This window comes from Sphaerodactylus townsendi, linkage group LG11 (assembly GCF_021028975.2).
Source record: "Sphaerodactylus townsendi isolate TG3544 linkage group LG11, MPM_Stown_v2.3, whole genome shotgun sequence".
Classification (NCBI taxonomy): Eukaryota; Metazoa; Chordata; class Lepidosauria; order Squamata; family Sphaerodactylidae; genus Sphaerodactylus; species Sphaerodactylus townsendi.
In genome coordinates, this window is record NC_059435.1 from 25,656,325 (window position 1) to 25,669,593 (window position 13,269).

The 13,269-nt window shown below is 40.1% G+C and overlaps 1 protein-coding gene across 3 annotated transcripts in view; it reads right to left on the reverse strand.

The window, feature by feature from the left end:
* Positions 1 to 3,614: 3,614 nt before the first annotated feature.
* Positions 3,615 to 13,269, reverse strand: part of LOC125440754 (programmed cell death 6 interacting protein) — a 32,071-nt gene continuing 22,416 nt past the window's right edge. For all 3 annotated transcript variants that reach the window (XM_048510708.1, XM_048510709.1, XM_048510710.1), the window contains exons 11-18: positions 12,819 to 12,930; positions 10,484 to 10,653; positions 9,526 to 9,774; positions 9,103 to 9,237; positions 7,292 to 7,386; positions 6,583 to 6,718; positions 6,121 to 6,299; positions 3,615 to 4,483 (exon numbers count right to left, since the gene is read on the reverse strand). In XM_048510708.1, coding sequence (XP_048366665.1) covers positions 4,309 to 4,483; positions 6,121 to 6,299; positions 6,583 to 6,718; positions 7,292 to 7,386; positions 9,103 to 9,237; positions 9,526 to 9,774; positions 10,484 to 10,653; positions 12,819 to 12,930 — 1,251 coding nt within the window. In that variant the 3' untranslated portion in view covers positions 3,615 to 4,308. The remainder of the gene's footprint in view (positions 4,484 to 6,120; positions 6,300 to 6,582; positions 6,719 to 7,291; positions 7,387 to 9,102; positions 9,238 to 9,525; positions 9,775 to 10,483; positions 10,654 to 12,818; positions 12,931 to 13,269) is intronic.

The window sequence follows — 13,269 nt, forward strand, 5'->3', positions numbered from 1 at the left end:
CCTTCACTGGGAGGGGACGCAGCTCCAGTGAGAGGCTTCCATGAAGAATCCAGTATTTCACCTGAAAAACTCTTCAGTGAAAACAGTAGTGGATTGAGGGGTCAAGGTAACGAAAAGACTGCAGTTGTATCTTGAAGACTAATAGTTCTAATAGTGTACATGAGTGTTTGGAGTGGCACACAGGAGACACAGTCGTGGCTGTTTTAGTTGAGGGTGCTTGTGAATGTGGCTCTTTGTGAGTTGCAATGACAACATAACATAACATAACTGTTTATTTATGGTCAATGACCAGTATAGAGTTGCAGTGAGGCGCACAACCTTGCAAGCATCTTTTGAGTACAGTGGGTTTTAAAAAAGACTCAAACCATCCCTGGGTATCACCTCAAGGGCTACTGTATATTTATTCACATTTTCTGTCAGAACATCCTTATGAAGAATTTTGAATATTGACAATCCATATAATATATTTTTCTCTCCCCGCCCCCCCCCCCCCCAAAAGTAATCTGCAATAATAATGATCTCAGGCCAGAGATCTGGTTATGCTCCTAAAAGCATCTCTCTCTACTATGTATCTATGGAGGAAAATCAAACTGCTACTGGAACCGCATGTATGCACAAATAAACTCTTTCAGTTAAAATAAACTGGAAGCTCAACTGCATCTTTGCATCTGGAACAGATTACTGCACAGGGTACATATTGGCTTCTAAAATTAAAGCTGCTATATATTTAGATGCATACATTTCATAATGATCACTTTTCTTTGGGATGTTTTGCTTACCTTCATCTTAATTTTGCTCATCTGCTCATACCTTTTCCCTGTAAAGTTACTTACTCGTATACACCTTTCAGCCACTGTCTTGATCTCTCTCTCTCTCTCTCAAACACACACACACTTTTCAGCTTTTGACCCTTCTCATGGATGGTTCACTTATCAGTTTAAAAAGCTGCCTCTTGCCTTTTACACATTCCTTGTCAGTACTGACACCTTCAACACATTTTCAAAAGTCCACTGAAAATAAGATACAACCCCCCCCCCTCCTTCACACTACCAGTTCATCTGTTTAGATCCGACACAGTGCCAGAGTGAATACTATGCTATCACTGCCATACTGGTGGCTTACTGTATGTTTTCATTGAATTTGGTTACTCTGGCTCAGGAGTCTGGAACAGGGGTAGGGAACCTGCGGCTCTCCAGATGTTCATGGACTACAATTCCCATCAGCCCCTGCCAGCATGGCCAATTGGGAATTGATGGGAATTGTAGTACATGAATATCTGGAGAGCCGCAGGTTGCAGACCCCCTTGCTCTGGCTTATTCGATAGAGGGGGCGAGTTACAACAAATGCACAGACCACCATTTGTATTTGAATGGAAACATTTCAAGAAGGAGAGACTGAAAGTATCAAGTGGGCCACATTTTTATTGCACTGCATCAGTCCCCAAGTTGGCACTCTCTCCAGAGGTAGAAAACCCATTTGAAAACTCTTGTATTCATGTGGCAGAAGCAATGTGGTTTGGGGGCCATTTTGTTGCATTTTAATAGTAAATGCATTCCGCATTTGACATCTGATTGCTTGGGTATTTTGTTCCTATACTTTGGTTGTTCCTGTTGCTCATCAGTATCATAAAATAAAATGTTTAAAAAACTAAATATTAGACGACTTTAAAATAATAGAAATATAATGCTGATGGAAAAATGCAGACTTTTTTTTTTGGATGCTTACAGCTATCAATGTGCCTCTCACAAGCTTTTTGAGGGTCCCCGCTTATCCTTTCTATACCTGTATCAAGCCAAAATGATGGAGAACATGGAATGCTTTTTTCCAATTAGCAGTCAAACACTGCCCTCTGCTGGAGAGTTCTATTTTCAAGCATTATCATTTTATGGCAATGCCAAGTTTTAGTAAAAAGCAGGAAGAAGGCAAGCTTTTTAGCCAAATTGTGGAATCCCTTGCAATATCTGCTTGTTGGATTTGGATTTATACCCCACCTTCCTCTCCTGTAAGGAATCTCAGTGGGGCTATCAAGCTAAACTCCATTATGCCACTCTGAGACATGTCTCATCAAGTGCTCCCAGCAGATCATTCCTTACCTTACCTGCACCTGTCCCTCCAATCAATCAATATTAATTGATTGAATAGCCCAGGCATTCTTTGGATCCTGATGACCCATCAAGCCTTTCCTAATCTGTTGTCAGAACCCCCGAAAACCAATAAATCCTGGCTTTCCTGCCAGCTTGCCTCATACTGCCTCAGGACCCATTCTGGGATATAAATATTGGTCCTTTGGCCACTCATAGTGTGAGTGTCTTGGGTCCATGCACCCGTCCCCACTTGCATGTGGGCCTTTCTCCTTCGCTTCTGGAACAGCTGGTCATTTTCCTCCTCAGCACTGCTCTCATGGATGTCCCTACCCTAAGTCCTATCCAATCGCTTCCCTTTTTTTCACTTCGTCAGCTCTTGTATGCTTTGCATGTGCAGGTTCATTGCTTGAAATGTTTTTTTTTTATTATTTTTATTCTTTAAAACCCAAGAACTTCCACATTAGAACTGCCTGCTAATTTAAGAGTTTTCACTCAGGACGATCCTGGTTACTGATCTCAGTTACCCACTTTCGCTCTCCGTAGCTGGCTAATTTCCCCCAATTTAAGTAGAGACTGGGTGCCCAGGGTAACAGTACTAGCATCTGCTTATTTCACAATGCTGTTACCTAAAAATGGCTAAATGGGTTAGACATGCAAGCCAGCTTCATACCTTATTTATTACAGGTGCACCCATAAAACTGGATGCAGCCAACAGAGTAACTAACCAGTCTCTCTGTAATCATGTGCACCATGCAGGTACAGGAACAAGGGAGTCACAGCTGTATTGATTCTATGTTCATGTGGTAGGGCACAGAACCAAATTCAGCACCATGCAACATCTGAAAAGTGAGGGATTGCGACTGCAAGGAAAAACACATACAGAAACAGTCTGTATACTCAATGAACATCTCTAGACCACAGCTGAAGTATGTGCTTTTCCTTCACTTTCACCTGTATTAGAAGAACCTTACGTTTAGGGGGGAAATAGCACTCATTTGCATGATCTTAAGATGAACCTGCACTTAATACTTTTCAACCTGAGAGTTTGGCCTTTAGTCAGTCACATTTTCCTGTTGTCAAGAAAGAATTTTCAGAACAGGAATGATGATACTTGAGGTACAAGACAATCGTTCTGGATTCAGTTACATGGGATTGTGAGGTTCTGTCAAAAGAAGCGGTTTCTGATCTTTCCCCTGCAGTAAGATTTGAGCTCAGGCTACTCCAGATCAACTAAATGCAGGTGTATGCTGAATGAATATTAGCTTATCACACCTTTATCCCATTTTTCCTCCAGAGAGTTTGAGGTACGATGCTTCGTATAAACATGCACGGGCATGCATCCGTACCCCAAGACAGAATGAAGGTAACAGCAAGACACTACTAATCTCATAATAGTTCAAACAGACTGATATATAAACCGGGAGAAAGAGGAATCACCTACGTTTCATTTTTTCTTATTTGCCAGTCAAAGGCACACAAGTAGACATTCATCCCTGATGAATGCTTTGAAATTCAAAAGCTAGTCTTATGAAAGGTTCAATAAAAATATCTTTATTTTGTGTGTCTCATTTTAGGATAACATCACAATATCTTGATTTACGGAATTGCTTTTATATAACAAGTACAACTAACCTTGACTTGGAAGCAGAAACTTCAGCCTCAAAAACCAGAGCTGACGGAGTGCTTTCAAACTTCAGAAGCAGACAACACTGGTAATATAATCTGATCTTGAAGGTTTTAAACCATTCCTATGCAATTTTATTTTGCTCTTTTATGATTTACAATGCTTCGATTAGACAAAAATAGCATATTGGTAAACTAAGCTTAAATCCAAGATACAACCCAACATAATATAGAAGAAAATCTTATTTAGTATTGTAGCATAGATCACACCCTAGTGCTTTTAACATTGCTGTGAAATACTCCAATTGCTATCTATAGCAAATGATGATTACTGCGGAGAAACATTTTGGTCTAATTTGAACAGCAGATGATGATGAATTTTGCTGTAATACAATTCTGTCCTTATATTATAGCAGCTTGTGAATCCCTCATTTTATACAGTCAGAATCCAACTGTGAGCGCAATTTTGAGCATTTAGCCAGAGAGAGAAGTTACAGACTGTCTTCAATGTAGTGAGGTACACTAACCAGAACAAAAAGATTTAGTATGCTTATTGCAAGATTCTCTTAGCTATAACAAGCAGTACTTATTTGCAGATATGTTATTGCTGTGGGTATGGATATCCAGGCTGTTGTGGGTAAGGGTATCCAGGTTGCTGAGGTCCAGGGTACGGTGCTTGTCCAGGAGTTTGGTATACAGGTGAAGGTGTATACGGCAAATTGTACTGACCATACATATAAGGATTATATCCCATTGGTAAAGGCATCTGGCAATACCTGTAAAAGCAAAGACCATAATGTACCTGTTGACACACTGCTTTATAACCATGACAGCAAAGCACATAAATATCCAAAGCGAGCATAACCCAAAATAGACTCCTAGATCATAACCAGTAACAATGACCAGAAACTCTTTCAAAGATCATAATTGCTGCCACCAGGTAGTGAGAAGAATGCACAAAAAAGGGCTGAGTTTAATCCTATGACTCCTCCTTTACAGGTAGGTAGTCATAGGATTAAACTCAGTCCTTTTTTGTGCATTCTTCTCACTACCTGGTGGCAGCAATTATACTCTTATTTTAGCCAAATGATGGCAGTGAGCACTGGCACTAGCTGTACGACATCTGAAGCAACAATTCCCGCCCTCACTTGCATGTCTTTTGGTTAAAAATAATAATAAAGGGAACAATATGCCAGCTGGAAGCAACAAAGCAAGAGCAAAGCTTCCTTTTTTTCACTCTGGTATCTTTTAATTTACAAAAGAGACCAAACTTTAACAGGCTTCAGCAGCAGGAGGTACAACTGCTGCCACTAGAAAACAGAGTTAGGCATTCAGGCCTTTTGACATGCCCCTCCATTGAATCCCAACTCCCATTAAGAAGGAGAAGAGTTTGGATTTATGTCCCACCTTTCTCTCCTGTAAAGAGACTCAACGTGGCTTACAAGCTCCTTTCCTTTCCTCTCCCCACGACAGAAACCTTGTGAGGTAGGTGGGGTTGAGATTTCTGAAGAACTGTGACTAGCCCAAGGTCATCCAGCAGGAATGTAGGAGTGGGGAAACACATCTGGTTCACCAGATAAGCCTCTGCCACTCAGGTGGAGTGGAGAATCAAACCTGGAGAATCCACCTGCTCTTAATCACTATACCACGCTGGTTAAGAACTGGCAGTTACTCCTATTTGTCCTGAACTATCAAACACTTGCACACATTTTATGATACTGCTTCTTGGTGGCAACCACACAAAAACAGGATTTCATATGTGTCATCACAAAAATCTCTACCGATAATTAAAATTAGTTAAATGGAACATAAAGCAATTACGCAAAGCGGAAGGAACTTCAACCTGCAATCCTGATAGGTACAAAGAAGATGCGGATTCTTCCTATCAGTATAAGAATTACCACAGATGCTTTTAAAACTGTAATGATATAATCAAATTAAGCACTAAAATTAAATCTCAAATTCAGCTAAAGTCTAGATTTGAGCCCTAATAACAATAAGCCAAATATACACAGGTGCCAACCTCCTAAATGTCACTATTCTTCAAAATATTGTCATTCTTAAGTTGAGATACCAAGGTTTCTTTTTCAGTAGAAAGCCTGAGCACACAAATGGAAGCAACAGTGGTTTATTGAGCCCTACGAGGGAGGGCGGGATATAAATCGAAGAATAAAATTAAAAAATAAAATAAACATCCCATCATGCAGCTGAGCTAGGTAAGAAGTGCTCCTTCCAGAAGAAAGTATTTTCTGCCTAAGCAGGGCTCTGGATTTAACTGAATGAGAACATATTTTAACAGATTTTATTCCTTAGTGCATCTTAAACTTGGTGCAACTATTCCTTAACCATCCAAAGCTCTCCTCTGAAATTCTAGCGGCGTCAAGAAACTGCTTAAATATTCTTGCAAGCTTACCCGGGGTACCCTGGGTATGTGGGATACGGTGGTCCCTGAGCCTGTGAAGGTGCTGTGCTGGCTGCAGAACTAGCTGGAGCAGCTGGGGTCCCAGCGGCAGCTGGTGGGGGAGCAGAGACTGTATTTGCTGTAGAAATCACTGGTGGTGGTGGACGGGCTGGTGGCTGCGGCTTACTAGACTAAATTAAAAAGTGAAAGTTAGACAAACCCTAGTATAGAAGCACACATCTTACATTTGTGCTATTTAAGTGGTTTTCCTCTGAAAGAAAGTAGCAAAAGGAACAGTGAGTGCAAACAGAAAAAAAGCTGAGTCAGGCTGCAAAACAGTGCTAATAGCAGCCTCTACAGAACAGCTTTTGTCTCATTTAAAAGGAACTTTAGCTTCATTCCAACACCTTAATACACAAGACTGGTTCTATTTACCTGTGCAACGATTAGTCAAATTGTTCTCTCTTTACTTACCACGATGGTTCTGGGAGCTGGGGTTGGAGCAGACGGTGTAGGTGGTTTGTTTCCTCCAGCAGGACCCGTTTGATATGCAGGCACAGAAGGAAAAGAAGGGGCACTGGGTTCTCTAGCAATACTTTGTTGCAAATCTCTTTAAAAGATAAAATGTTTTCAATAAAACCTGAAGATCATGTTACTGATTCAATGCCCTTTCGTTTAATGCTCATTCTTTGTATCTAGAACACAGACCACATAGCAGGGAAATCTAAAATCTATTGTTAGGGTCCAGTTAGGCCTCCACACAGATTGCTATCCTTCAGACCTCAAACACTGGCTTGAATCCGCATCTATCCAGCAGACGTGTCAATTTCCTTCAAGCTTCTGCCCAAGATGTGTAAAATAAGAACGTTTACACATTCTGGCATCTAAACTGGTTCTAATTTGGCCCAACGAGAGATCGTTCAATTTCTTGTATATCTTATCCGTTGGGATCAACAAGGCAACCGCTATCTGCTGAACTTTAAACAGTATTGTACAGTTCCACACATCTGGCATGAACTTTTACCCATTACAATTATTACAATATAGAAGTATCTTTCCTCTAATTTTTCTTCAGAAACTGGAAAGTGCTCTTGACTACACTGAACTGTCTCTTCAAAGACAAAGTTAAGTCAAGCCAAAATGTGGATCCCCTTAAGTAGATTTGAAAGTACAAGAAGCTTACTTCAGAAGTTCATCTCTTTCTGTTTTGCGTGCAAATACAATGTCCGTGCATTTGTTTTGAAACTTCAGAAGGATTTCAGTCAGCTCGTTATAGAACTAGGAAGCAAACAACATTCTATGAAAGATTTTGCAGTTTTGAATGAACACCTCTAATACTTTTCATGGAAAAACTGGGTTGTGACAAAATATTTCACACTTCACTGTAGTTATGGTTACTAGAAAATGCAAACAGTGCTTTCTGAAACGGAATGCTGTGAATGTCTCTGTGGCTATGCTTCGCATGAGCGTGACGCATTTGCTTGAGTATACAATTGGACGCAAGTACTTCTAGAAGGCAGCATGGGATTTGGGAGGCCAAGTGCATTATGCAAGATGTCCTGGGTTCCCCTCTCCTATCATGCAAGTACAGCCCAAATAGAGCACCAAAGGAATGACAATCTGGGTTCTACACAACCATTCTTCACCAAACAGGTCATAGGAATGTAGCTCAGACCAGGATATTTTATTTTTAAAATCTTGTAAAATAGGCAGCAAAATATTCATTGTTTCTTAATAATTACTGTGATATGAGATCTGGCTATGAATTCTCATATATTCACTTCATTACATTCTGGCTGATGGACACTAAATAAGAAGGGCTGTGACTCCTATCCCAGCATGTTTGGACAAAGCTACTTTTGGTGTTAAGCAAACGGTTTTAGAGATTTGGAAGAAGATGTCTGTTCTTTTGAAAGCTGCCTTAGGAATCCTATGTCACAGTGGGGAAAATTTCTTTTCATAAATGCTGCTTTTTACCTAACATTAGTACCTCAAATCTATTCAACTGTCACCCTGAGAGCAAACTGTCAATAAAAGGACCTTGCAGAAATCGATGACATATTGGATGGTATTCTGGAGAGATCTGACAACATTCTCCCTCCTGAACAACAGATGACCCTGGTTAGCAACACTACAACTATTACAACAAATGGCTATGGGTATTCAAATACTCTTAGTACTTCACAATGTTTCAAGTATAGCTCAAATCTCTCCTCTCGACCCATTCCAGCTTGTCAATATCCTTCTTGAATTGTGGTGCCCAGCACTGTACCAAATATTCCAGGTGAGGTCTAACCAATGCAGGATAGAGAGGTACACGATCGAGGGGGAGGGGAGGGAGGCGTGGCATGCAAGAGAGGGGAGGGAGGGAGGGGTGGCATGGAAGGGAGGGGAGAGAAGGGGGCCCAGCATCTGGACCTGGCCCACCTACCCTAGCGGAGGAAGGGGAGGGAGGGAGGGAGGGAGGGGTGGCAAGATGAAAGAAACACACATCCACAAATTCTCCCTCAATCTACATTTCCCTTTTCCCATTTTGTTTACCACTGTTTTAAATGAAGTTAAAAGCCTGGATTTTCAGCAATTCCAAATGAGCCAGTACCAGCTAGAAAAATCCTGTATCTCAAAACCTCAAAGTTTGTTATACTTTTTCTTTTATTATTTTTCATTACTGACATCAAATACTGCAAGAATTCCAATATCACCTAAAATGCTTATAAAAATGTCACCACTCCTACAGTTTCAAAATCTATAATTTAAAATTTGAGTTCCTATCACATGCGATGCACAAATGTAGGCTATAGGTTTCAGCCTCACCCTTACCAAAAAGTCGTATTCAAGGGTACTCAAAAGGAGTCTCAAAGCTTGTTCTTTGTTTATCTCAAGTAAAGGAGTCTCAAGTTAAGGAGTCTCAAAGCTTGTTCTTTGTATATCAAAGCAAAGACAAAAATAACACTATAGAATTGCTGGGTCCTTACTGCATATACATACTTATACCTTTGTTCCTTCTTTCAGGTTGGCAATAAGTTCCACATAGTTGTCATTGGCTACAGCTAAGTTCTTTAAAACTTCTTCCCTTAAATTGGATTCATTATTTGATTGCTTCATCTTAGAAAATTCCTGATGTGAGCTCTGTCAAGAAGAAAAGATAATTAAACGAACACACTTTCCCTCAAGTGCACAATCTTTCTTTCCAGCTGGATCACAGCAACCTTTACTAGAATAAAGGAAATATGGATTGCGTGTTATTCAGCTTGTAAAAGAGTGATCTGCATTTAAATGATAGGTGCAAGTGTTTGACAATTTTCTGTCTCAAGGTGAAAATATCTAATCAATTGATCTAATCGATGGAAACCAATGAGACACATAGCTGTCATGCCAGGGTTGCCCCTAGAATGTATTACAAAATATACCAGATACCTGAATGCTGTTGAGTAGTTCCTCCTGTTTTTTCAGGGACTCCTGTACTTTGTGGGTCAGACTGCCATAGAGACGATCTAGTTCAGTCACAGAAACGGCTTCTTCATTTAAAGCACCGTCCTGCGCAAGTGCTGTTAGGAATTTACTTGTCATGTCAAAGTTCACCGCCTTCAAATCATTCTCAAGTCCTTCTCGCTCCCTTTTCACTTCATCCAAACTGGTTAGCAAGGATTTCAGGACATTAACCACCTAGGAAACAAAATTATAGAGTTGCCTGTTGTGCTTCAACTTGAGCCAATATGGCAAATTTGTTATTTTCTACTTTGCATCTGAAAAGAGACTGAATGCAACTGTTGTCCAGTTCAGTGGCATCAAAACTGCATAGAAGAATAAGCAGAATGGCAAAGATAAACCAAATAAAACTTCTGATAGTCTTATTGTAGATAAGCCTTGTTCCTAGAGAGGCAACCGAAGGGATGTCCAATCGCAGAACACAGATTTGGAAAAAAACATGAATGTGAAGGGACATCCTAATTAAAATAATCTATCAAAAGTTATGTCAGGCACTCTTTAAAGTAGCCACACTGGAGCTGCTTCTCTATTGGTTCATCACATGATACTGCAGTAATATTTAAATATCCTTACTCATGTAATAATCACAGCCCAGCTAGGATTCAAAAATGATTGGGTAGCAGGGATGCATACAATCAGCCCTTCTAAGGTAGGGGCAGTTCTTTAAATACTATAGCAGCAGCATGGGGGCAAACCCATGGAACAGTTACTTCAACTCTACAGAAATAGCATCTTACAGAAATAATCAAACTTCACAACTGTTACCTCCAGATTTCAAATAGTCCCTTAACTGCCATAAACCACGTCAATCTGTTGAACCAGATCAGGTGTTAGGAAATCTGACTACCCTGTTTAGTCAATAATGTAGAACTCTTCATTTTCTTACCTCACTCCCCTGCATAGTTTTTGCTGGGTTTGCTGAAGGAATTGCTGCATTCAGTTCTTCCTCAGGCTTACATAACAGCGAAATTGTTTCTCGATGAGACTGGTAGCGTTCTTTAACCTGCTTGTCGGCTTGTACAGCTTTATCCAAGACATTACGGTAATTGGCTGCCTCTAGAAGAATGTAAAAAAATGTTATAATTAATGGTGTTAATGCAACAAAGGCATTAATGCAACAGAATGCTGTACGTTATAAAAGAAGAGCAGTACGTTTTTATACCCTGCTTTTCTCTACCTTAAGGAGTCTCCAAGTGGCTTACAATAACCTTCCCTTCCTCTCCCCAGACTGTGTGGCCGAAGTCTGGTGATTTTAGCTCCTAATATTTTGCCCACATCTGAAGCAAACACCTTGCAAGGTAGGTGGGGCTAAAAGAGTTCTGAGGAAATTTTGACTGGTAGACAATCAAAAAGGTTGACAAAAGACTTAATAATGGAAAACAATAGTACTATAAATTGTAAAATACACACACTATAAAATGCAATAATCCAAAATATAAAAACATATAAAATGTTAACAAATCTGACCAATTGGTAAAAACTCATTCAGGACATAGGGGTGGTTCAATATATACAACCTCCCCCCCTTTTCATTTTCCTAGAAACAAATCAACTTCAGTTCAACAAAATGCTGCTTTAGTCGCATCTGACATTTGCCTGATTGGCTGGAAGGTATTTCCAGCAGCAGGAAATAGCCTGATTACAGATAATTGATTATTTACCAACAATGTAATTAATCCTATCTTAGCATGTCATTAGCTAGGAATAGCTTTGTTCTTATTTCTAGGCATATTTTAACAAATACAACTATTTCAGAATTGTGTCCTTGTTTAATTAAACTACTGACATAGTACTGCCAACTCTGAAGAAGTAACAACCAAAGACAGTTATTCTGTCAAGGCATCTCTCAATTGTCTGTCCACCTCTAGCACTGTCTTCTGCCAGCAAGTGAAGACTTTTATTTGGCTGCTGTGGGCTTTCCAGGCTGTGTGGCCGAGGTCTGGTAGTTCAGCTCCTAACATTTCACCCACATCTGTGGCTGGCATCTTCAATGTCATTGTAAAACTGTGTTTCTTTCCGTAAGATAGATATAAATAGGGATATATTTAAAGCTTGTTTTTCTGCTGTGGTTGCTTGCCATCTTGGGGAACCACCCTAAAGTGTGCAGAGAGGCAGCATACAAATGTTTTAAATAAAACCTAGTGTCAATACTACTCCTTTGCGCTTCCTTATCCTGTTCAACAATGGCATAAGATGGTTGATCTCAGACTCACTCTGAGATCCGAAGTTCCAGCTTGTGGTTCTAAAGAAAGTCCAAGCAGCCGGCCTGTTGCAGTGGCGGCTGCCCAAGCCCCGTCCCGACTTTCCTTCAGGCCGCATCCTGTCCTGTCCACCTCCATCCTGTCCTGGAGGTGGCCTGAAGGAAATCCGAGGGCTCATGCAAGCACCACGGCAGCAGGCGGCTGCCCAAGCAGCAAGCCCCATCCCGGCTTTCTATAGTTCAGAGTCCCACTGCTATTACCATATATACTTGAATATAAGCTGACCCGAATATAAGCCGAAGCACCTAATTTTACCACAAAAAACTGGGAAATTTATTGACTCGAGTATAAGTCTTCGAACTTGACTCAGTAGCAGCTAAAAACAGAAGATTTGGGAGCAAGATGAGATAGAGTTGCTTAAAGAGTTTGCATTAGGGATGAGCAGCTTTCCAGCACTCTAGGAACACAAATGAACCACTGATTTCCTCCAAATGTAGAATAATGCTGGGATTCATAGCCATGCCAGCCTAAATTTTGCTCCAAAGAAAGTTTTTGTCTTCAACAACATCTGTATTTCGCAGTAAACTACTGTATGAAGAACTGTATTCTTATAGAATGCAACGCACCAATAACCCTCAGGAGAGAAATGTCTCGGTTTCTTTTAACACACATACACCTAGTTGTAATGCTATGCAGGTTGTCCTTACAGCTTGTTTTTACGGCTCTCTGGTGAGTTAGAAAAAAAGCAGCAACATGTTTACCGGATCCCCACAGCAGCCCCAGCTCCGGCCGCCATCTTGGAATCACCGTATATACTCAAGTATAAACCAAGGGGGGCTTTTTCAGCATAAAAATGTGCTGAAAAAGTCGGCTTATTCTTGAGTATATACGGTATATTGTTTGGTTTTTTAGAAAGTTTTGCTAGAGAATTACTCCAAGATGGATTTGAATCAAATAATCTAATTCCATCCTAATTTATAAGTTCAAGGAAATAGATCAGGACAATAGCATAACTATTACCTGTCCTCAAAGGTTTGTAAAGATCATTTGATGGAGTTCTTTGCCAACGTTCCTTGAACTTGTTTTTAAGCTCGTTGTCTGTTGCTTCTTCTTCATCCAATATCCTTAAAGACTAAAAAAAAGATAAATTATTTTTGAATTACAAAACAACTTCAAGTCATGAAAACAACTTAAACTCATGCACAACAACTTGTCAATAAAATAAGGAAGCAATGCTAGAAATACATGCACAATGTCCATGATTGAAGGACCACAATTAATAACTTGCTTCCCTGCCTCTTTAAAAAAAACCCTGTAGAAGCCTCGTAACAATCAAAAGCAATCCACTTGCATCATTCCAGCAATCTACTGTCTTCCAAACAAATTAAATTTCATTTTGCTTTTTTAATTTCCTATGCTCTCCACCCCAATGAACACACAACGTAACTGACAATTTCTTTCTTCCTTCCTT